Source organism: Micropterus salmoides, unplaced genomic scaffold, assembly GCF_014851395.1.
Source record: "Micropterus salmoides isolate LMB-PRFRI ecotype aquatic unplaced genomic scaffold, ASM1485139v1 Ms_hic_scaffold_14, whole genome shotgun sequence".
In the NCBI taxonomy this organism is placed as follows: Eukaryota; Metazoa; Chordata; class Actinopteri; order Centrarchiformes; family Centrarchidae; genus Micropterus; species Micropterus salmoides.
In genome coordinates, this window is record NW_024040485.1 from 12,719,312 (window position 1) to 12,745,340 (window position 26,029).

At 38.9% G+C, this 26,029-nt stretch overlaps 1 protein-coding gene across 1 annotated transcript in view; it reads right to left on the bottom strand.

The window, feature by feature from the left end:
- Positions 1 to 26,029, bottom strand: part of b4galt2 (UDP-Gal:betaGlcNAc beta 1,4- galactosyltransferase, polypeptide 2) — a 187,187-nt gene that overhangs the window by 143,946 nt on the left and 17,212 nt on the right. Inside the window, exon 2 of the mRNA XM_038717739.1 lies at positions 19,175 to 20,196. Within this exon, the coding sequence (XP_038573667.1) occupies positions 19,175 to 19,586 (412 nt within the window). The 5' untranslated portion in view covers positions 19,587 to 20,196. The remainder of the gene's footprint in view (positions 1 to 19,174; positions 20,197 to 26,029) is intronic.

Sequence of the window (26,029 nt, forward strand, 5' to 3'; positions counted from 1 at the left end):
TAATTAGATGGATGAGTCAGCAAGATATTATGATTATTATATTAAGTCCGGTTATTACTTACTTAGATGTAAAATGTGGATGATGATGACATAAAATCTCTTTTTTTCTTGTTCGGTGCCACAAGCAGTGATAGAATATATGTAACAATGCACTCCAAGCTGTCCTGATTCATAAAAATAAATAAATAAATAAAAATGTATAAATGACACCCAAACAACAAAAAAGGTCACGTGTCCGTGTCCAAAATGACCTACATGATGGTACAGAAAACAAGTCATGAGTGTTTTCGAATCCAACACCTTTATGCTTGAGCTCTATTAGGTTTAGGCGAGTAAAACTACTTCATGGTCATGATTAATTTAGAAAATATTGACATCATAGTTAAAAGAAAACCCAAGTATGTTGTTGTTGGTGTCGGTACAATGCAAAAAGTCCATCCACCCATGTCTCCCTAAGAGAGGACGCATGGTTTGTACCTCTTACACATGGTTTTGCTTCATTCAATGCAAGGCTCTTTATTTAACACTGGTGGTGAATCCAAGTGGCAACCATCACAGGTGAAAGTGGAACCAATGTAAAAGTGCCATATGTTCACTTTATCAAACAATTTAACACCTGTTAAAATAATGTGAATCAAATGCTATGGCCTAGTGACCAGATCTTAACCTAGTTTAACATTTATTAGACCTTAAACTCAATCAAGTCAGCTACAGAATTAAACATGTAATGAACGCACATTGTTAATCGTTTATCATCCTTATTTTTACTGTGCTGAAAATGTATTAAATAGTGACACCATTGAATCATATGCAATCAAACAATCCATTTTGTGAAGCTTGAAACAAACACAAAATCTGCCACCCAAATCTGCCGTTGTAGTGTTTGAAAAAAAAAGTTTTATTGTCAGTTGAATGCCAGCCCATTTGGATATGTTGAGTTTTTTTATACCCCTACATCTATCTACCACATGTCAAATGTGAATGAATGTTTTGTAATGGTTGCCTTATTTTATGAGGAAGTGGGTGACTGGTGTAGACAAACGAGTCGCCTCCTACAAAAGAGGGCACTGAAACATTGCGTCAATATATATATTTTGGATGTTAGACAGTGTGCTGGAGTTTTCTTTGTAACTATACCTCTAGAGTCCCAACACATATTATTATTATTATTATTTTAATTATAGAGATACATTATGTATAAGTTCTGCTTCATTCTATCTGACTTCATTATTCCTCGAATAAAAAGGTCTTGACTCTTTAACGTAGTGATGTAACTGCCTCACGGGCTTAGGCTTTGTCATATTATAGACTATAGTCTATAGATAGAGATAATGATAAATCCTGCAAGCTTGTGTAGGGTTATATAACTAATATACTGAAGTTTTTATTAGGGATATACATTTTCTGCATGAAACACATCCACATGTTGCAATTCCCTCGTTGAAAACGCTGAGATCCACCTACTTAGACACATTAAAAGCCAACCTCACAGGGTGGTGAATACGACAAGACATCAGCCCACTCACTGCATTCTTTCTGAAATACAGTTACTGTATGACAGCACAGGAGATTCAGCAACATTACGTGATGTGACTGATCTGAGTTTTGACTTTTGAAATTGTTGCTTCTCCACTGCTAGTGTTCCAGCAGCGTACCTGCTCTTTCAGTTCATGCCAATCACAACAGAGTGAGGCCGGTGTGTGTGTGTGTGTGTGTGTGTGTGTGTGTGTGTGTGTGCGTGTGTGTGTGTTTGTGTGTTTGTGTGTGTGTGCGCGTGTGTGTGTTGCTACATGCAGTGGCATATATTAGAGTTTTGTGCACATTGCATTATGAGTGGTCATCTGTCATACAACGCTTGTGGCAACACTGATGTGATGGATGTTTACTCTATATTTCTATGTCAAAGAACTAAACAAACCTCTGACATTATAAAGGATTTACCCAACATAATTTAACAAGACAAAGAGTCTACAGCCACGCTAGCAGCTCTGTGAGGCTGTACTTATGCACAACGGTGCTTTGAGCTAAATGCTAACGTCAGCATGCTAACAGGATCACAATGCTATGGAAAGCAAGTATAATGTTTACGATGTTCATCATCTTAGCTTAGTGTGTTAGCATGCTAATATTTGCTAATTAGCACTAAACACTAAATTGCAGCTGAGGCTGATGGGAATGTCATTAGTTTTGCAGGTAACTGGCCATAAACTAAAGTAATGGACAAACAGTTTGACCTGATGGTGGCGCTACATGAAAAGTCAGATGATCACCAAAGTTATAAAGTTATACCTCAGGGAGACTTGAATGTGTATTAACATTTTCATGGCAATAGATCTAACAGTTGTTCGACTGACATTGGCAACTCTCGAGCCATGCTGCGAGCACGGCTAAAAACAATAATATATATGTTTCATCTACAACTTGTATCTGTGAGAATATCGTAGAAAAATAAACAGACATGAAACACTTTTATGAGAAATATATTTCAGATTATAGCCAGCAAACCCACTGTCCAAGAAAACACATAAGTTTTAAGGTTGATAGTAATTCAAACACGCCACAAAATTAATTCTACTAACTAACTTCCAGAGGATTCTTTGTATGGCGCCAGTTATTACTCTCATCACTGATTAGTGGCCTAATTAATGAAGTCCAACATCAACTCAAAAAGCTCTTAAACATCAAACCCAACTTTGTAGACTAATTAAGACAGCTAAAGGTCAGCTAATTTAGTTTTATAATCAGAAGGCAAGCTGCTACAATATCAGATTACTGTAAACAAACTGTAATGCAGCTTTTGATTCTCCTCGCTCTTCTTCCTCTCCGCCTTTCTCACTTCGTCAAACATTTTCTGCACATTTAGGCAGAGTGAAAGGAAAAGAAAAAAAGAAAAACAAGAGAGCAGTGGTTACTTGCGCTATGTATTCACACCCCACTGACGTTCCAAACATTCATGCCATACCAATGTGAGAACCCTTGCTCCACTTTCACTATTGCCAACATACTGTAATAAACATCAAATTAATTGAGATTTGATTTTGAATAGTTTTAAACCATGCTCATCTGCCATCACAGGTGGTGGTGTGGTGTCACAGTATTTGTGATTTACACATCTATTAAAAGTGAGGCATTGCCTTGTTGGCAGGGTGCGACTTACAGGGGAGCCAGGGGGAGCTTGGCTCCTCTTAATAAGCCATGAGCTCCCCTAAAAACAAGCTTTCTGAAAAAGTTATACTATTCTATTTTTTCCATAAATTAAAATTTTTCTGCATCTTCATTGTGGATCATGTATAGAATTAGGCCATTAATTATACATGATTGATGCATGAGAGGGATTCATTACTAATTCACTTCAATAAAGATACCGGCATGCATGCCATACTTGTCACCACCATCGAAGCGTGGCGGAGCAATATCATAAACTTCACTCACTTATCGCCATAATTAATTTAAAATAAAGCACTAGGCGAATCGCTGGAAAAGCTTTGTACAGCAAGCAGGACATACCTTCCCATCTCATCTGAGTGTGAGAGGTGGTCTACTGCCGTTAGTGAATAAGTTGCGTGAAAACAGCCTCTCATCACTCCTTTTTGTGGATCTTAATGGACCTCCTTAGGCAAGTTTCGGCTGGTTCGACTCACCAATTATCCTCTAATTTTTTTTCCAAGACATACAGTCTAACAAACCTGCGTGTAACCAAACCAGGCATGGTAACACAGTACAGTCGCTCATTACCAAATCATCAGATCATCGCTCATCATCACTCTCTTCTCTCCATGACCAATCAGATAAACATCCATCAACAGGTTGAAGGATTATCTCAAATGGGTGTCAGCAAATCCCTTTGATATTTTCATGCCATCCATTGTTAGCTGCACATAAACACACAAACACAGACACATTCAGACACACAGCCACACATTTACACTATGCTTTGAGGCAGACAAACTTGGAAGCGAACAAATACTCAGACAAAGAAAGTAAGTCTCACAAAACAGCCAATAAATCATCACTAAAGAGTTCAGCTGCATCTCATCTCCTTCACAACAACAATCGATACTGAATGGGCTCAAAGGAATACTAGCCTTTTCTATCTGAAACAATATCCCGTCGTCATTTTCATGGTGCGGCCTTTACCAATATGCAAAGCAACCCGTTTCCCTGAGGTGCAAAATAGCAAATTTGAGAGAACAAATTAACATAACAGAGATGATAACACCATTACAAAGACAAAACTAAAACACTGCCATTTAAGCAAATTAACACAATCAAAAGTAAGAACAAAACAAGATATCTGATTGGACACCTCAGATGTCACACTTGGACACCTAGATGTAGAAAATAGATTGTGCTCATTTTTGGTGCTGTTGTAGGCAGTAACATGGTTCCACTTGTCCTCCCTCAGGTAGTTATTATAAAAATGCAACAAAAAAGTATTTTCCATTTATTTTTGCTGATTTTCCCATTCCCTTTACGCATCAGCAGACCACCTAACACCTACCTTTGTGACATGTTGTTATATAAGCAGGAGCTGCACCTTTTCTCTGTACCAGCAACAAGGACTTTCTATGTCACCTCTTACTTTTCCACTTCTACACCTCTAACACAACAAATAGGGGGAAAAAAATGGGAAAACAAAGAAACGTGACAAAGGGTGCCCCCAGTGGCTCACCTGGTGGAACAGGTTCCACATGTGTCTGGTTCTTGTCCCGGCGTTCAGGTCCAGCCTTTTGCTGTGTGTCATTGCCTTTTGTCTCTCTCTACTGTCAAAAAATCTACCATCATAAAGCAAAATGGCAAAAAAAATAAACAAATAAATAATGTGACAAAACGCACAACTATTCAAAACAGTCATCCCGTCTATATGCCAGGGGTCCACCGTTAGAGGCAGATTTATGCTTTCATGCGGTCATGTTTTAAAATAATATAAAATTTTCATTTGGAAAAAAAAAAAAACCTTAAAGTCTATGCTTATAAGACTATTTGGATGATGTACAGTATGAAAGAGATGGAAACTGTCAGCAGACCAGCCAGACTCTGTGTTACCTTCACTGCACCCTGCCATGCAGGTACCATCTATGGAAATGTCATTCCCATCCTATATTCACTACAGCTGCGCTTTCTATTACTTTTATTTGTTGTGGAACATTATCTGTTTTATTTATTTGTTTGTTTCCTCAAATGTTGTTGTGTCTTACAATGGGGGGCCTCAGTAGTCTGTTTTTTTTGTTCCTTCTAAATCTTTTCTCGATCTTGTCTCCCTATTTTCTTATTGTCTGTATCTGTCAGTGTGTGTGAGAAAAAAAAAAATCCAAGATCTGAGTGAGAAAATGAAACTGAGGCAGGTGAGAAGGAAATAAGTGAGATAGCGAGTGTGAGTGTGTGTGTGTGTGTGTGTGTGTGTGTGTGTGTGTGTGTGTGTGTGCGCGTGTGTGTGTGTGTGCGTGTGTGTGTGTGTAAGAGAAAACAACAGTGTTTTGCCCATGTGGAGGCAGTGTGTTTTGTCATTTATCATTTGGAGAGCTTGCTTGTTAGAGCACACATACCTTAATAGTCACTCTGAACTGGGAGAACTGAGATGAGAGCAGGCATTTTATTAGCCCGTCAAGACTACAGACACACGCAGCATACATTATAATGTGAGAGGTTACAGACAGACATACCGTGCCAACAACACATTTAGGATACACACACCGGCATGCAGAAACTGATGTGAACATATCCTCCAGTAGACAAACACATAATGCACATAAAACGCACATGCACACATATAACCAAACACAAACCGACTTTATATTAAACGAAAATAGCAATAGCAATAAAACAAATGACCAAATAGCTGGAAACGCAGCCACAAACACAACAGTACTGCAGTTTTTTAATCCTCGAATGCTACACAATTTTTGCGTAACAGCCAATTCTGATCGCTACAAGGCCGTGGAAGCATTGCCACCAAAAAGGACATGTTGTTTCTCAATAAAGAAATGTTTTTCACACATTCAATAATATTTCTTTAGATATATTTCTTGATTTAATCAAACAGTCTGATTCAGATTAAGATCTCTTTTCCAAGAGAGACCTGAGAAAAAGAAACATTCACAAGAACACAATCAGCACACAGAAACAACACAATTTCACAATAAAGGAGGAGTTAGTATAAACAGTTACAGAAAACATCAGACAATAAAGCTTTGAAATCTCCAAGGGGAACGTAAGAGTCAAGTTTTGGGGGGCAGTTTGCAGTTCAATCCATTTATAAATGTGCAGAGTAACTAAAACCAGTTCTGCCAACATTAGTACGTACATGAAAGGTATCAATGGTTAGGTATAGAAGGAATCGGGATTTTTTGGGCCGTTCACTGATTGCTGGAACCAGTATCGGCTGATACCGGTCACTGGGTCTATTTGAAGCCTTTTATTTATCATGTAGTATTATACAGTAAACTGTATATTTATTTAATTAGTCCTAAAACAATGTATTAAGTATTAAAATTAACAGATGATAAAGTATCATGAAATGGCAACTGTTTATTTTATTTGCCAGGTAACATGGGCTAGAAGTTCCACTCTATTTGTCTTAGAGACTTAAACCATTGAAGTCTTTGCCTGGTTACTGCGAACATCTTATATTATAAATTTACTTCAACTATAAAAACTGCAACAAAAAAAGACTGTAGCCAAAATCTTTAGGACACAAAGGAGCGCAGGCATCCTGAGTCGATGATAAACTCTGAAGTAGCAACTTTTTGTTCTGGAAAGCTCAGGCAGGTTCTGTGGGCTGTAGGGGGTAGAGAGTGGAGCAGAGAGAGGGAGAGTGGGCTACAGAGAGGAGTCAAAACTGTCACCATTGAAATTTAAATAAATAAAAGTACAATGTTATAATTGTATGCTGAATACTGAAACTAAAACTCTGTCAGTAGCATCATGTTTTTGATTTGCATGACTGATAAGCCAAATGCGTCTGTGTCATCGTTGTAAAAAGTCCTCCGTTTTTGCATTTTCAACATTTTCAGATTCGTCATTTTAGTCTGCACAGGAGGCAGAAAGTAGCAAAAGGTCTCCATTTTTGTTTTAAAACTTAGAGAGAGGCAGTCAGCTGATTGAGTGGCGCCTCTCTTTGCATCAGGAAACTCACACTGAAGGATCAGTCCATCTGCCTGATGGTGTGGGTCAAGACAATTAAACTCCGGTTGCAGGCGGCGTGTGTGTAAGATGAGCGCAAACGCGACAGTTTCACATGATTGCTCCTGCTTGCTGCTCCGCTTGTTCTGATTCCTGTCTGAAAAGGACTTTGGTGATAGCTAGCTTTGAAAACTGCTCAGACCGTGTAGTTAAACCATTTTAGCTACCGTTGAAAATTTGTCTGGCGAGTATCACATCATCCGATCGGCTTTTCTGATCGGCCTTTTTAGAGACCACCGATCAAACTAGTTTAAACCATTATCGGCAGATTAAGATTAGTGTCCAAACGATTGGAGCACCCTTAGTTAGGTACTTACTGGATCGTGTGCTGTAGTTACTAGATTTAAATGAGAAGAGAGATGTGTGGTCGTTACATAACCTGACCTCCTCCCTTGCTCCAGTCGTAATTACTCCGGACACTAAGGGACTTTATCACTTAAGGCCAGTTTATACTTCTGCATGGAATCTACGCCATAGCCAGATGCACAACTCCCAAAATGTTTAATACACATTGCAGCGATGCAGACATGAAGAATTGTGATTGGTTGGCTTGTTAGCATTTCCAGCTTGTCCGTTTTCTGCCTCAACCGCTTCAAGGTCATACGCATAGAAAGCTCGCGTTAAGTTTAAGCTACACCCAGTTGTTTGGCTGCAACTGTTTGTAACTTTATGTGAAAACCTCTTAATATTCCTCGTGTTAACAGGTCCTGATTACAGCTTTAGATATGTGCCCACAACTGCTATGTTAAGTTCATAGTCATATTATACACCGTTTGAAAGCTAAAATCCTTGTGCTTCGATCAATGCAAACCATTTCAAGATACAATCCCCACAGCAGGTACAATCAGCCCCTCTGTCAGACCAACCAGTAAAATCAAAATTAATGCGACTCACCTATGAAGCCTCATAGTAACTTAATCCAACGATCGATTATATTCCAACAAAAATGCTCTTGATACTTTGTCAAAGGTCCAGACGATCCAATCCAGCAAAAACATTAAGTCCAAAACACCATCAATAAATCCCCAGGGACTGCTGCTGCATCGTTTCATATTTGCCAGTAGACGTGGCTCATATGTCATTATAACCGTGGACTGGATGTTAACAACTACAATATCTTGTGTTCAAATTAGCTGCTGAACTCTGACCTTTCGACTGACACCAAATTTGACCCAATAGGAGCTCACATGTACCTTTCACGGCCTACAACAGCCAACAAGAGCCCGTGCTATAAGAAAGGCCCAGCCGCTATTATTTCGTGGGTAGGCTGAGCCAAATGCAACCAATTGTGCCGATGACTGGCACTTTTTGTAGCCAATAAAATTCTGAAAAATAACGATACAGCAAAAAAAACACATACGTCAATCTACGGCGTGATGCAGCAGCAAACGCTTGCCGCCAAGGGGCAGTGCTGTTTTTGAAAAAATAAGCTAAAACATATCCTTAAAAAACCTGTGTAAATTATTCATTTTTCATGGTATTGGTATAAAATTGAAAATTGGACTAGATAAGGCTCACAGTGTTTTCCAGCTAATAAATCGCAGCTGTAGTTCTCTGCATCATGCATTTGTTAGCAAACTTTTTTCAAGGGGAAACAAAAAATTTATAAAATATAATTTAAACGAATTTTACAGGGCTGGTAAGAGGTTACCGTTACTGCCACGTGTTTCCATTACCTATTTTCTACCCCATTTCCATAATCAGTGAAGCCAATAGTAGCCTAAATAAGTTCTATATAGTTAGAACAGAAACACTCACTACATCTTCCAAAATGATCATACAGTTGAATTGCTACCTCTCTTAAACTGTTTAAACATAAACTCAGTTCCTAAAAATGTCATATGACTTAACTGGACTTGCTTGACTTTCATCACAGTAACTTGGGACTTGCTTGAAACTTGGACATATGTGACTTCCTCTCACCTCTGTCCTACACCAACAACAACAACAGTGGCTAAACTCCAAACAGCGGTGCAAAACCTCACAACAGTGAAAGTAACAAGTAACATTTTAGCACAGAAGTATAAATGCTCACGACAGCATGGACTAGACGCAGAAGTATAAATTTGCCTTTATACGTAAAAATGTTTGGGGGCAGAGCCTCCTCCACATACACCTTCATGTTGGAACACCAGTTAAACAATAAACTCCATTCGAGCACCAAGTGACCACTTCTAAACAAGCGCTGAAGGTGCCCTTTCTAGCCTCATATCACATTTCCTGAACCCATACAGTGTTGGTGAAGGTCTAATTCTGCCTGCTGCTAAACACATTGCAAGGGGTGATGAGACACTTGATACAGTAACACTGTGCAACAACACAGTGACCCGGACGGGGAGCAGTGAAACGGTCGAGGACGTGTCGTTTCACCTTTAAAACGGGCGTGTTCCAGCTCACGTCATCACTAATGCTTTTTGCTTTCTTTATGTTCACTTTCTAAATGAAGATACTGGAGAACTTTGCTGAAGAGATCATGTTTTGCAAAGAATTCAGGAAAAGAGGAGAAAGAATGAAAGAGACAGACAGAAAGAAAGAAAGTTAGAAAGAAAATATCCAATAACCGAAATATCCATAGATAGAAAAGACAGGTCAATTAACTGGCTAGAAAAAAATGTAATAATGCTGCCACACGTGGATGGAGACTCACACAAAGCAAAATGGTCCTTTGAAAAGAAGTGACTGGCACTGAAGAAGGGAAGCAGGGCCATTTTAATGAAGTTATGGCAGCCATTATGTTGTCAAGAGCCCTTTGCCTCTGCGGCCATGGCTGCGTCGGCTTCCTCGCTGTGTGGGAGTGCATAGCAATGTGTTTCTGAAGGGAACAACCTTGTTTATTGGCTTGAGTGAAAGCAGTGAGAAAACAGGCTGTTTTCCTTTCTCACCTGACTGATGTTATTTCCTTGCCTAATAAACGCAGCGATTGATGAGGAAAGATTGGCATAACACGTGACATCTTGGCCATTTTGCTTGAGCTCACCTTGGGGTTGTTTTCCATTCTTTTCTTTTCTGTATTTAATTTACAACATGTGGAGTTAAACAAACAATAATGTGGTTGGCATTAACTGATACCCAGGTATGGTTTATTTTGAGCACAAACCCTGAACTCTTGCACCCTGTTATCTGGTCTATGCTTTACAGAAATATCTGAATATATTTAACACAGTCTCTAAAAATAAAGCAGAAAATACTTTTGACATGAATGGGTAATGTTTATCAAAAAAACAAGTGGGATGAAACCTGATGCAGCCTGTGGTGAAACAGAGTTGCACTTGTTATGTAATTAATAAACGTTAATTATTGAGGAATATTGATCCTAGCCTCATGCTGTGCAATGATTTACTAGGCTATAGATTCTGTCATCATGTGATTCTTGTTTTCATCATTACCCAAAGAAGGTATACTTGCTCCCAGTGAATGCTTCCACACCCGTTTGCTGTGGTTTAAACAAACTCCGGTGTGTTTGCCCACTTTAATTGACATTCATTTATATTTATGCATGGTTGTTTGGTAACCATGGAGATATGTATATGTACATGCATCAGAAAGTGAGTTAAAACAGGCGTGTTGTACTTGCGTTGTACTCCATGTCGTAGGGCTAGGCGATGTGGCCAAAAATGTTATCACAATAAAATTATTTCACATCATTCGATATCAATAATTATCATGATAAATGTCAAATCATTATTTCTTTCAAGTTTAAAGGCCCTGAATGAAAATTGAAGGGCCAGATGGTTAATTGTGTGGTTAAACTATACTTTATGGTCAGAACGTGACACTTTCTGCCAAACAGCAGATCGCTTCACAAATCTGAGGTAGAACAGTCAAAACAATTATTGTAAAATCTTTTTTCAAAAAATATGATTAGTAACTCTTATTTATGTCCCTTTTCCTCAATAAAATAAACATCTTAATAGAAAAATTAGGTGCTAATTCGATCGTGATTCTAATGAATTAAATCAAATATTTATTGACAATATATTGAACATCTGTTATATTGTTATGGAGGAAAATTATATTGCTGTAATTATCGTTATTGTTTTATTGCCCAGCCCTACCATGTCTTTTTAAACATACCAACCACACAGTAATTATCCGCCTTGTCTGTATAATATCACTCTTTTTACACTATCCCCCCAAAAACCTAGATATGGTAACACCTCTGATTACATTCAGTGACAATGTTTTTTTCAAGTCCAGTGCCAGTGTTTTCCGAATTCTTGCTTTCTACAACATCTTCGGATGGCAATTACAGTATGGTTAAAGTAAGGGAAAGATCTTGATGATGGTTTTTAAAAAGCAAACAAGCCTCTATAGTGTTTTTTTGCCCTGTTTCTACTGGTTACAAGTTCAATTTGCAGTCTCAACTAATTATGCTCGTAATCAATTATTTGTTATTTTGCTCCTTGTAACACCAGAAAAGATGAATAAAAACAAAAGGTGCAGTAAAACGCTGCATAACTCACTGTAGTCTTATCCACAATGATGCATGATCGCACGAAGGAGTTACCCCTCAGTCCATGAGACTTCATGTTTGAACCTCTCGATTTGTTAGCGTAAATGTGAAACACACCAGAACTAAAAGGCAACAAAGTGTCACTTAATATTACCTTTGTTTACTACTAATTACCTCTGGTTGCATGTTCATACCAAAAGCAATCATGCATCTTGACATTACACTGAACTCACTCCTGCTCAAAGTCACAGCACCGAGGCAAGCGCATGAATATAATTCAACTCATGTTCAGTATTGACAAAGATATTCTCTCTCTTTGTAGGAACTATAATTTACAGGAAAGAAATCAATACAAAGTTCTGCAGTGTTACACACATCTGTGTTTCGGTGATTCCTTGTTAGTAGTTTTAGATGAAATACCTTTTCAAAATAAACCACCAACTGTTTCTAAAAGGGCCCATTTGTAATTACATATGAAAGCATAAAATCTGCTGTCCAACCACAATCTCGGTTTACTTTTTACTTGTGATACAATAACGGACAGCCCAACAAACTGCTGATTGCAAATCTTAAGGCTCAAGAAGGTGAAGGTCTAAAAAGATAAGGGCCACCCTGGACTCGACCTGGCTGTTGAAGTAGGTTTTAACAGTATTCGCACATGCTGCCAGGAGGGAGGGTGAAATGGTTCAGGCTCTCCTGATGGTTGCCCCCTCAAGGGACACACATGTAAAAGTTCAGGGTTACAAGGGACATGGCGTTCCATTCAAATTACTCTGTGGCTATGAATAAAACAAGACTACACCTCTCTCATCCAAAAGTGGAAAAGTGGCCTACAAAATGTACAAATGTATGTGGAAGTGTCTACAAACTCTATGTACATGTGTGCAATTACAAATGTGCTCGAATGTGTATATGTGCATGTTTTTAAGAATGTTGTTTATCAGTGTTGGGCACATTACTTGAAAAAAATGTAACAAATGTCTCACTATTTGTGCCCTGGATCAGACAGCAAACAAGCTGAGCCCCCAAAATGTCAAAGTAATGAAGAATTACTGTGATCTAATAACTGAACTTCAAACTGTAATAATTTCTGCAACTCATTACTGAATAATGTACACATAAATTACTGTAATGTGCTACTAAATAATGTTTTACTGTTTAAAGTTTAAATACATCTCAAAAGATTTTTTTTCTATAGCTTCGAGGCAAAGCTTCCAATTAGGTAGTCAATCATTGTCTCAACCCTCAAGTGTCACATGCTTTGGGCAGTGCTTGAATGAATGAGATAAGAGCAGACAAGATGATACCTCTAGAGTGAGATCAGGGCAAAGGTGGTTCCACCTTTGTGCAGCCGGAGACTCAGCGCCCGCTGCCACCTTGCTCCCACGAGGTCTTAAGGTGGTGATTTTCAGATACTTTGCGGTTCACATTGTTTAAACGCGGTTATCACCACATGTTTTTGCTGAATCTCAAGGAATGGTACTTTTACTAAGTGTAATAAAATATTAACGATTCTTAACGTTCGTAAAAGATATACTGATCATTTATCACTATTGACCACTATTGATACCACAAAGAATATTATAGCATTTAAAAGCAGAATTTGTAGGTGCATGCAATTTTCAGCAGGCACGCAAAATTCGGCATTATACCTGTTGAAGTCGACAGCTCCCCCGCCTCCTTTCCCCCCGCCAGTGATTTATTTGTCAAACACTGCTTTGACAAATAAAATAAGAGCAAATGTAACATTTTACCATTTGTAGTAAAGACAAGCTTTAAATGAAACAAACAGAACTGGAGGGAGAAAGGGGAAAAAAGGAAAAGAACGTTACTCCTACACAGAAAGCTAATGATACTCATGTTTACTGAATGCAACAGCAGCCATCTGTCCAGCATCTGTAATGCACCGACCATTACCTGAGAAAGACCGGAGTTGCTATGTTATTTTCCCTACATTTAGGCACGAAGACAAGCACTGTGAAATATTTGTTGTTGTAGTTAAAGTATTGAAAAAGTTTAGTGTTTCTGTTCAGTCATGCTGGATTGAGGACGGCTCAGGTGCATCCTGCTCTGAGTCTAGCATCCGTAGTTTTATACGATCTAAGAGGACAGTTAATTCTTGCTAATTACATTTGATTGGGAAACCCCTGTAGAGGATCCAATTACAACAAGGCCTAGAAAATAGCTTTTAACCTCCCACTGAGCCGTATGTGTGGGTGTGTGTGGTGCGTGTGTATGTGTGTGTGTGTGTATGTGTGTGTGTGTACTCAAGCACCCACATATGTTGTGTGCAGGAAGAACTGATTAATGGCAAGAATAAATAATGGGGTCCAGGCTTGAGAAAATTCACACACACACACACACACACACACACACACACACACACACACACTGTCTGAGCATACACTGGCGACAAGTAGAAAATTGCTTATTAAATACTCACAGATTAAAACCAAACACATTAAAGCTTGTATCACCGTCCACTGTAGACTAGATGCAATATCACATCAAACAATTCATAGGTAGTCGTGAAGAACAGGTCAGTTCTAAAGGGAAAAGGGGGGGGGGGTTTGAATGCAGAAAAGACAGAAAATTAAATATGTCCACAAATATAGGCACTCAGTGGCACGAAGAACAGGAAAAAGTCTTCAACCAGCAACTAATCTTGATTGCAACACTTTTCAGGTTTGCTCGAGAAGTTTATACTGACATGTCTCTAATATCTCTAGAAATAGAAAGCAGGCATGAATGAGATAAATACATCGTAACATAAAACCGTAAAAACAAAACATGCACTATTGACAAAGAACACTGAAAATCCTCCAAACTGACATATTTAAAACTGCGTCCACAACCAAAAGATATTTATCTTATTTTCACAGAAGACATAGAATCCCAGCAAATATTCACTTTTTGGCAGCTAACTACGTTTGTCACCACTGGGTATTGGGCAACCGGATTAGTAGTATGTAGAGGTACTTCTAAGGAGACAGGGCTGAAACAACAGAATTAATATGTTTGCACTTTATGATTTATATTCCAGATTTTCTAAGAAATGACGCGGCTTTTCAACAGCAAAGAAGAACATTTCTTTTGGCATTACTTGTCAATGCCTTAGTTAAATTTTTTGATGAACAGCTGATTTGCATATCCCACATGCCAGTTCACACTAACACACACACAAGCGCGCACGCATGCACGCACAAACACACACACACACACACACACACACACACACATACAGCCAGGATATAAACTGTGGATGCTAGCCACTCATACAGGCAGCACCTGTCAGCTGGTGTTCTGGGACAGCCAAGGGCCTGTTTGTTTGTTTCTCCCTCTCTCTCTTTCTGTGTGTGTGTGTGTGTGTGTCTATACCTCTATCTGAGGTTTCCCCCTTTTCCCTCAACACCCCCTCACCTCTCCACCTGCTGTTCCTTCCTTCACTCCACCCCGCCTCTCTGTCTGTCTCACTTCATACCAACCATCATACCATCATCCATTAGATCTCTCTCGCTCGCTCTCTTTCCCTGCACCTGTGACTGAAAAACAGACTCGCTCAGTCTTTCTCTGCCTTCCTGCTCATTACAGCCCCCAGGCAGCCACTCCATCACAGAGAAAAGGCAGAGATAAGCTACAAGAGTACACCTGTGCCTGGTATGAATGCCAAATCCAGAGTCAGTGACAGCCAATTCCAGGCCAAATAATGGAATCAGCGAACCTCAGCTTCAGACAAATCAACCTGACAGCTTTATCTCACACTCCCAATTTCAAAGCACGTTACAAACCTCATTATTAAATGAAAAAAGCAATCAGTAAAAAAAAAAAAGAGAGAGAGAGAGAGAGAAATGTTGACACTGCCACAATGGTGCTCGCGAGGGATTAAGTTTACAAATCTCATTTACAGATGGAACAGGTGGGAGAAAATAAGAAACATATTTTCATTTCATCAGCAAAGTGCTGCTGAAAGTCAACTGACAAAAGGAATAAAAATATGTTATAACAAATACATGCAGCATTATTTTGCTCTATATTAGTAACAAAAAATAGTTCCTTCATTAATGATTGGAATAAAGAAAGAAAGAAAGAAAGAAAGAAATCCATATATTATCAAATATTCATGTCAAATCAAATCAGGTTTATTTGTAAAGCTAAATCTCACAAGCCCAAGCTTTTAGGTCGGCAGTATCAATGGTTCACAACCCAGTCCAAGCTCTCTAAGAAGATAAAGAGAGCAAAGCAAGAAAAGGGGAACAACCCCCAGATAGAGAACCTGCCAATGGGTGAAATCACAAAAAACCAATTGTAAAAATTGAACAGAAGGTTTATTTATTTGCTTTTACTCATTAAGCTTCAGAGCACCTGAGAGAGAATATGTGTGACATAACCAGTGCCTGAAAGCTTTTCTCTCACTGTTTATTATGGATTATTGACAGCTAAACTACAAAAACCATGAACCACAACATCCCTGGTTTGCATCCAGCTAGATCTCATGATCTCACATGCAAAATCAAGATCCAAAACCTAATTCAAGGTGGTTTTAAGTTCTTTGTAGGTTGACATCTTGGGAAATATACATTTCTACCTCTCATGTCTGTATATTAAATATGAAGTAACAGTCAGCAGCCAGTTGGCTTAGCTTGAACTGGAAACTAACTGAAAACGTTTTTTTAACAAATGAAATGACACACAAAATAGTACACTTCCTGTTACTGGGATGAATGATGGTGAAATGATATGCTCCACAGCAGTCCAAGACCCAGCTTCCAATTAGAGTCTGACCAGAGAGCAGTTGTTTGGCGTAGTTCGAGTCTGGTGTTCACACCAACCCAAAAGAACCGCACCAGGGGGGTTCAACCAGACTACAGAAGACTGGTATGCATGCTCCGTATTTGTATAGCGCCTTTCTAGTCTTTTTGACCACTCAAAGCGCTTTTACACTACATCTGCATTCACCATTCACTCACATTCACACACTGAGCCCATCGACTGAGCCTAAGTGCTCAAACAGGAACTAACATTCACACACATTCATTCACTGGCGGAACAACCGCCAGGGGCAATTCGGGGTTCAGTATCTTGCCCAAGGTACTTGCCCTTCGACATGCAGCCTGGAGGTGCCGCGGATTGAACTGCCGACCTTTCGATTAACGGGCAAGATAACAACAAGTTGTGATTTTCATGCTAAGCTAAGCTAACTGGCTCCTGACTGCTTCATATTTAAACAAACATATAGTGGATGATAGTGGTGTTTATATAGTGTATTTCCTATATTGTCAAACTATTCCTTTAAACCTGAATAAAAGAAGATATTTTTTGCCTCACTGGTATCAGGATCAGTTGATCAGAGATAGCCGGTCAAAGCTACTCAGGCTAATGTGAAATAAAGACAGCAGGGGTTAGTTTCTCCTCCCTGAGCTTTATTATCTGAGTATTCATGACAGAGAGCAGGAGAGAGAGATGATATGTGTGTGTGTGAGAGAGAGATAGAGTTTGTGTCCACTATGTAATTATAGATTTAGTAAACCCGAGGCTTAGAGTGACTCAATCAACCTCTGATTTGTTGGGTGGATGGATACTGATGAGGTGTGTGTGGGGGTGTGTGTGTATACGTGTTTACCAGTGTGCAGGGGAACTGTACGCATATCAAATATTGTTCCACCTTTTCCCCCAAGATATGTATGGTGTGTCTCTACCAAAAAATGTATTTGTTTTTGTTTGTGTTTGTGTGTGTGTGTAATGGCATCGCACGTTAATAAGAAAGCTTTTCGCTGATGAAGGCAATTTTTATCAAGAAAAAAAAGTCCAGACTCTTTACAATGCTATGGCGCATTTATAGTGATGATATATGGATTTTTTTCCCTGAATACACCAAGAGGATTATGGGATTTGTAGTAAAAGAAAAATTAAATTGCAGAACACTTCAGCCTTTTTTTCACTTTTCTTAAATTCCTACTTAAATTGATGTATGTTTTTCAAGCATTGCGTGTGCTCATGCAGACAATGCAGATTATTACAAACTGTAAAACAATGAATAAATAACTTTTGGAAAAAACACTTCCAACCACTGTCACTACTTCAAAATGTAGTGTGCAAAACTTAAACATTACAGTTTATACACAAGACGCCTACAACGGCAGCCTTCCTTTAATTGCGCTAAGCATCTTAATTCATTTAGTTATTTCAACTTCTATGTTCTTTTAAGAAATAAAAACACAAAACAAATATTCTTAAAGCTCTGAAATGTACCTGTGCTGGTGTGTGTGTGTGTGTGTGTGTGTGTGTGTGTGTGTTTCTCTAGGCATGTGTGTCTGACAGCATGAATCTCTGCTAATAGATCCACTGCGAGTCTATAAGGCTGAAATACCACAGTGTAAATCATTGACATTAAATCCATTTTATGTTGCAGGCTGACCCGGAAAAACAAAATTATGGCTATACTTGCTCTCTCACTAATTGGAATAAGATTGGAGATGCATTTATTCACTGAACATATAATAGTACCCTCCAGCTTCGAGCTCCAATGACGGTCTCATCTCTCCTATTCATTACACAAATCAATGACGTGCATATCCTCTGTTATCAGAGGTACAGTACGTCCAGGCCGGAACAACACATACAATCTGACTGGACAAACAAATCGAGCAAGTAGATCATCAAAAAAGGTGATTAAGCAAGATAGAAAGTGATTAAAATAGAAAAGTCATATTTCAAGCCCACTCATGCAGATCAAAAACTTAAAATATATGACTTTCTAAGCCATATTGGGACTTTACAGCACAGAATAGAAGCAGGGATACTGTGTTGTTTGTTTATAGACATCATAGGGCTAGGAAACATGAGCAAAAATCCAGTTTTAATTTATGTTTTGCTGCAAAATGCAAACATGATAAATGCATCATGTTGACTTTATGAGCAAGACTGCTGAGCAAGAATACTGAAAGACCTGCCCCACTTGCAAGCATTTAACATGTTCTCCATGCAGATGTGGACTCTGAGTGCAGAGCAAAGATATCCACTTTAATAATCAGTGCCAGCACAAATAAAGCAGAGAAGACTGCTTCACATCTGCTCCAGCCATTTCTGTTTCAACAAGACACCAACCCGATATCTGCAGACTGCTGGCTAGCTAGCGTTAGCTTGCTGGCTGTGGGGCAGGGTCAGACTGGATGAAGTAAAATCGGCACACTGCCCAGTCAACTAATCCCATAACCAGAAAGAAGGCCATGTCAACAAACAAAACCGAAGCGCACGGATCCATTTTCAGTGTTTCTGTCTTCAGTCTGTCACTCTCATAGATGCATAGACACCTGGGGTCACGACAGTTTGGTAAACTGTGGCGGGTAATGTACCCTATCATCTACTGACTGAGTGACATAACCTTTATGGGTTTTAATATCTTGATTTTCATGATGCAGACATTTTAAACATCTTGCAAATACAAAACCTTTCATAAACTGAATTAATTTGATATGCGAGTCATTTTAACAGGAAATGGTGGTCACATGCGCAGGAGTACCCTATGACATAATCACTCACCAAGGCCGGGTGGGTTCTCAGGGCACGGCGGCAGCGGTTTGGGAGAAGGTGTCTGGTTGGTCTCGGGCTGCACACTTGGCATCAGCTGCTCTCCTGTGGCCAGATAGCTTGCTAACGTTGCGTTGGGCCTGGAAAGATTGTAATAGTAATAATGATGTCCATTCCCTGCTGCTCCGCTGACATTATTCCTGGATCCATTGCGGCCGTTGTTGAAGCGGCTGAAGAGGTCAAAGCGCTGCGAGTAGACATCAAAGTACAGGATCATCATGATGAGGAAGTGGAGCAGGCAGAGCAGCAGGACACCTTTACAGATGCGCTCCAGAGTCCGGCCCAACATCAGCCGGGTCATGGCCGAGGAAGATGACCGTCCGGCGACGGCCAGCCACGACAACGCTGGCGCGGCTACAGGCATGCGCTCATCTGGATGGCCATGTGGGTAATACAGCGGCTATTAGATCTCTGATAAGGACATGTGGTTAGCTCACACCGACTATCTGACTTCTGCAGAGGTCATGGGGTCATTAATGAGCAGGACAGGCATGCTACACAGTCCGCTACGCCTAAAGTCTGAGTTGCCAGCTTGTTTCTTGTGCATCCACAGATTCCCTGCATGACAAAAGCACTAAAATGTCCCGGGATGAGATGAACCTTGATTATTGCTTATTCATTAATGTACTTAACTTTAGACATAGCAAATAAGTACTAATGATAAGTTTAGTGCAATCTAAGGCACCGATTTCTGCTGATATAGGAATGTGATGATATGAGTTGGTCACTATTCCAGAGTCAAGGTGCTGCCGCAGCTATGTGGTATCGATAGGTTAAAAACCAGTCCAAAATGTCCAACGACTAACACTTAAAACCTCCAATTAATTAGTGATAGAGCACAACTAAAGCTGCCAACAAACATTCATCAATGTAGAGTAAAGGGTCAGCTGACGTTTCAGTCAAGATGTCCGCTTCTTGTGGCATCAGGCCGGTCAGACTTGCAGAGTTGGTTGGCTTAAACCAGTCCCAGGCACCTGCAGGAATATGAAAGAAAAGGGCAATTTAATTACCCAAAAGTATGGCTGTGTGCTGTTAAACAGTCTTATTGTTTTGACTGATTGTTGAGACCAATGCAGGTGAAGTGCCATTAATCATAGCTGTGCATTTTCATTCAAGACATTCGTTGTATAAAATCAAACAGAACATCATTGATCTTCCTTTGGCAATTTAAGAGTATTCAGTGACCTTGTTCTTATTTGACATGCCTGGTTGAATAGAGGTGAAACAAATTTAGAAGTGGACTCTCAATAGAAAAAAAGTACACATGAGAATTTGACATAAACAGATTCAACAACAAAAGCATCTACAGACGCAGACAAACAATCAGCTTTGACTGGAATCGACATGCCAAGTCAATTTTCCAGTCAAGTGGTTTAAAAAGCATTTATGAGACGGCAAGTGGGGAATACACAGCGCAGTCAACATATGAGCAAAGGAGAGAAGGAGGGGGGGGGCACTTAGAGTTTTCCCACAGGCTATGCTTGTTGTAGGTTTATGGCTTTTCCAATCAATGAGGGGAAAGACGAAGATGAGGTTGAAGTAGATGATAAAAACCCTGACCGACCCAGACTTTCCGATGAAAAACCAACTGACTTTCCGATGAAAAACCAACTGAGTCAGAGAGAAAGAAAGGGAGGGGGTGATAAATGTTGAAATACTGATGCCGGTATTTGGAAAAGGACGGATGTCTCATGCATGTGGAAGCTCAGATTTTTTAACAATGGTACTTATCATCATAGATATCCTCTGGGAAAATCCTGTAAACTTGGCAGATGCTAGATATTTGCAAAATATTTAGCATATCTGGAAATTTGCTGTTCCACCAGCCAGATTCTCATCCTTGATGGGAGGAAGACACATAAGCTTGTTCTGTCTTTATTTCAGACTACTTACTTTTAAGTGTTTGATTCTATTTCTGGTCATCCGATACTTTGACCTGGCCTAAATGTTTTGTAAACTACTGTTTGGTAAATAGAGTTTGGTATCAAACCATAATTCTTATTTAATTTAATACTCTAAACTACCAAAAGTTGACATTAAATGTCATAACTCCCTTTATTTATTCTTTAATCAGATAGCTTCTGATTTAAATGTAAAATCTAAGTGTGAGCTTCAATCATAGTCGATTAAAATGTTTTTCGCTAGCTCACTTTCATCATGGTGGTGTCTTAAAGGGTGTTTTTTTTTCCAACCCGGACCTTATTTTCCAATGTCTCTGTGTCTATGTGACTAACTGGAACAACATTTTCTGAAACTGGTACAGTAATGAGCAAGCATGTGGCAGTCGCAGCAGCAACACGGTGCTGCAGGCTGCAACGTAATGCGCACTGTCAAAGTAAGTCCATTAAAGTGCTTGTTTTTGCCACTGACAGGCTCAGATTGTTATTGCAAGTTTCTGAAAACATTGTGGAAAGGATCCCTACAGAGATGTACCCTTTTTTAAAGAGTAAGATCCTTCTTGTTTAACTAGAAACAGTCACTATATCGCTCTCTTCAAAACCACCAGACTCTATTGATAAAAACAGTAATTTTACCTGTTTGTGTTATTGTGTGTTTTAAATGGTTAAAAACACCAAAGTCCCACAATTATGCACACTAACCAATCGAAGCAGTGGTAGATCACAGAGGTAAAATTACAATTTTTGTCAAGGGAGTCTGGTGGCTTTAATAAGAGCGATATAGCAACTGTTCTGGTTACCAAAAAGGATCTTAAAAAGGTCTATTTCTGTATATTAAGAGATGTAAGAGATTTAAGTATTACATTTGAATTTAAAGATTAGAGAATTTGCTGCTTTGTATTTAAAAAATTACATTGGAATTTTTTCCACATGAAAAATGCATTTGCTAAAGAAAAATCCAAAAAAAGTGGGTTATTGTATTGTATTGTTGTATGATGATTTGTATTTGTAGTGATTTATATACATAAAAAATACTTTTAACCAACATGGAAACATGTTGGGTAAAAGTATTTTAAAAAGATCATGACTGATCAATGAACTGTATATAAGGAAACCATGAAACAACTTCAGACAAAACAGTGACGAGGGCAAGATAGCTGAAAACATCTAATAAGCCATTGTGTTTCTGTCCAGAAAGTTAGCTGCCTCGCGCTGTGTCTGTCTTTTGTCTTTGGACAGCAAAGTCGAGACTGCCAAAACTGAACCTCAAAGGGTGTGTGTCTGTGTGTGTGTGTAACTTGCTAGTTAATGAGATAGATTTCTGCTGACCCGGACACCGCACGGCAAGTCACTGCTAGTGCAGGTCAGGATTTATTTCCTAGCTGCGCTGCTCTTCAGTGACTAAACAGGCTGGCATGTGATGTATCAGGGGTGATTTCTGGAAAAATATGGTGTGGCAATCAAATAGATAATCAGTAAGACTGACAGAAGAGTCTTGCCTATTTTCTGCTTCAACTACAAAGCAGGTTGCCCCCCGTGTCCAACAGGTGTTGAACCATGTGATAGCGTAGTGTGTGGCACTACTAAAAATCAGCAGCAGAAAAACAGAAGAAATAAATCCACTGACAAGACTGAGAACCTATTTATCCCCGGATGACCAGCTGCTCAGAACTTACAATATAGATACAACACATGTCATTGTTTTTACTCATGTGAGGTACCAAAGACAAAGCCCATGAGAGCTAAATCCATCTGTACCCCAACCTCTTTATTTGCTGACATTTCCTCAACTGAGTTTTCTCAAGACAACAAGAACTATCTTGGGATTTTATTTGTTTTGTCTTGAAAAAGGTCAGCAGACCAAAACAAAAGATGATAAAACAGTACAGAGGAAATCTCTGTCTTTCACTTGCTCTCTTGTTCTTGTATCCCTTTATTTTTTTTGTCTCTCTGGAACATCTCACAGGGATTGTATACACGGCGGTGCAGAGTGTTCACTTTCAACTTAATATGTAAATGGTACCTCGGGAGGAACCACAAAGCCAGGCATGAGTCTATAAAGCTATTTCATTGAGAGAAAGACCAAGGACAGAGAAATGAAAAGTCAGAGATGGCCACAGTGACAGAGAGAAATAGACCTTTTATGTAACCAGTTTATTCAAGGATCCCTCCCATTTTAACAGCAGCAATAAATTTCAACAGTCCCCGGTAATATCGCGTCTGCCAAGGAACCCACAGAGAAATGCTGAAAATATGTGAGGAATCCATTAAGTTTAAAGGTTGTTTCTAAATGAGCAGACCAAAGACTAGACCGTCCACATGTCATGTAGAAATGATCCATCATCATCATCATCATAACAATGAGCAGTTGTAAGTTACAACAAGATAAGTTTATAGCTTCATCAACATAAAACCAGTTGTACATCCCAATCCTAATTTGTAAGGATTTCAGTTTTTCCCCTTCCATGGAGAGTAGTGGGTTTACTGATCTCTGTGTAAAGCTGCAAGAAAGCGCAGCCTCCGTCACAGAGGTTAACAATTCAATTGGTTGTGGTTGTAATTATAATACTGCAGAGAAGAAATTGTGAAAGAGGACGTAGTCAAAGTGAGCTTACGGGATCAAGAGGTGCGGCTGGCTCCTCAAGGCAACATCGTTTAGAATGCCATTCAGTACCAAATAAATTGAAAAACAACTATTACAAAAAAATGCATTAAGATTAATTTAAATTACACACTTGGAAAGTAAAAAAGGTCATTGAAGGAACAGTTTTGGGAACATTTTGGAAAACCAAAAACTTGCTATCTTGGCGAGAGTCAGACGAGAAGATTGATACCACTTTTACGTCTGTATGGTAAATATGACAGTTAGCCTAGCTTAGCATAAAGACATTTAGATCCACATACCAGTATATCTAAAGCACCCTAATTAACGCATTGTATCTCATTTGTTTAATCCATACAATAACAACAAAAGAGTAAAAACAACAAATTGCAGTGTTAAAATTTCCCAAGCTGTCATATCTCAAACTATTGCTATACATTTGCCAATGAGGAATTGATAGCTATTAAGTAAGATAGTAATCATGTAAAGTGTCATGTTAAAATGATCGCGTTGTAAACATACATGAATATGAATGGATGCAACTAATCAGCGGGTAGCCAGACAGTCAGTGATTGGGAAGCAATGAAGCAACTACTGCCAATCACCTAATACAAGAGCAACTAACACGGTAAATCATTTTTTATACGTGTTGTTTTGTTATAATTATATTTTTGAACTTTTTTACTTCATTAGATAGAACAGCTGCAGAGAGAGACGGGAAATGTGGGAAAGAGAGAAGGGACGACATGCTGCACTCAGCCTCAAGATGGAATCGGTACGGACTTTATTAGCCCAGTGAATTAATTGATTAGCTGAAAAGCAACATGCAATCAACAACAATTTTAGGTTTTTTATACATACTGCATAAAGAATTTGCTGGTAGCAGCTTCTCAAATATGAGTATTTCATGCTTTGATCTGTTTGGTATCATTGCAATTTGAATATCTTTGGGGGTTTGTACTAAATCATTTGAATACATCACTTTGGGCTCTGGTAACTGTGTGTGATTGCATTTTGTAAACTTTAACCTTTACTCTCACTTCACTCATTCAATTCTATGCATCTTGTCTTTCTGGTTTTCAGTACTGAAAAGACATTATGTTGAATGTAATAGCCATAGTCCTAGAACTTGCCAATCATAGGTTGAAAGTTATTTTTATGGATTAGAAAATCAAGTATAAATAGGATAATTATGGCGATAAAAATTTATATTTGAGACCTGAAATCCACTATCATGTAACAGCTAGCCTCCCCTATTCACGAGAAAAAACAGTAAGCCAAGTAGCGAACTGTACAGTGTGATTCTAACTAGGTGACCCAGGTTTCTTTTAGCTCTGTTTACAGTGACAAATCTCTCTATCACTTCATCTCACATGACTGTGAGGACCTTTAAAAGTGACAGTGTGTCCCATTAATATGACAACCAGCAAACATGAGCTGTCGTGTTATAAGTCTTACCTTATTATTTAATATGGTTTCTTATTTCTTACTTTTAAACTGCTTGATAACAATATAAATATGTTAACTCAAAAATTATGCCTTTGATGAAATTTTTAATATAAATGTGTTTTATATCAAATCACCACAGTATAAGTCCTCGATATGCAAATTAGCTTTTTCATAGTCATTAGTGATATCTCTTAATTTAAGAATAACAAGTTCTCTTCTGAGTGTTAAACTTTTCTTTTTTTTGCCATGTTCATCCTTTAAGGTGCAGCTCTGAAATTTACATTTTAATAACACCGCAGGACTTAGTTGTGGTACTGTGGTTTCTGGCTTTGCTCGAGAGCTGTTCATGTACACAGTTACAGATGTGAGTCTCATAGATCCAAATAATACTGTACCATATATGAATTCCAGCCCTGAGTCAAATTTTCATTTTAGCACTGAGGGTACACAAGAACACGGATGTAAGATTAACTAGAAGGATATAACGCATTTACATACGCGTATGTATGTTCAAACCAGTCTGTCACAAAGAGCAATCAGTCAAATCAAGACATCAAGTTGCCATATGCAGGGTAAGCTTAAACACTTCTGTGTGCACGTGAACATTTGCAGGCTTTAAAGCAACTCTATAAGATATTGTACTAGTTCAATAACTTGTGGTGCTGTCACATAGCAGTAATGGATGCCTCCCTTTAAGACTTAACACGCATGCACACACACACACACACACACATCAAAAAGTACGTTTAGATGAAGTGCCAGCTAAAGCTCGCAGAATGTCTACAACATCTGTATCTTAAAATTTTAATTAGTTGCCAGACGGGTGGCCAGACTGGTAATTTGTGAGGGTACATAATT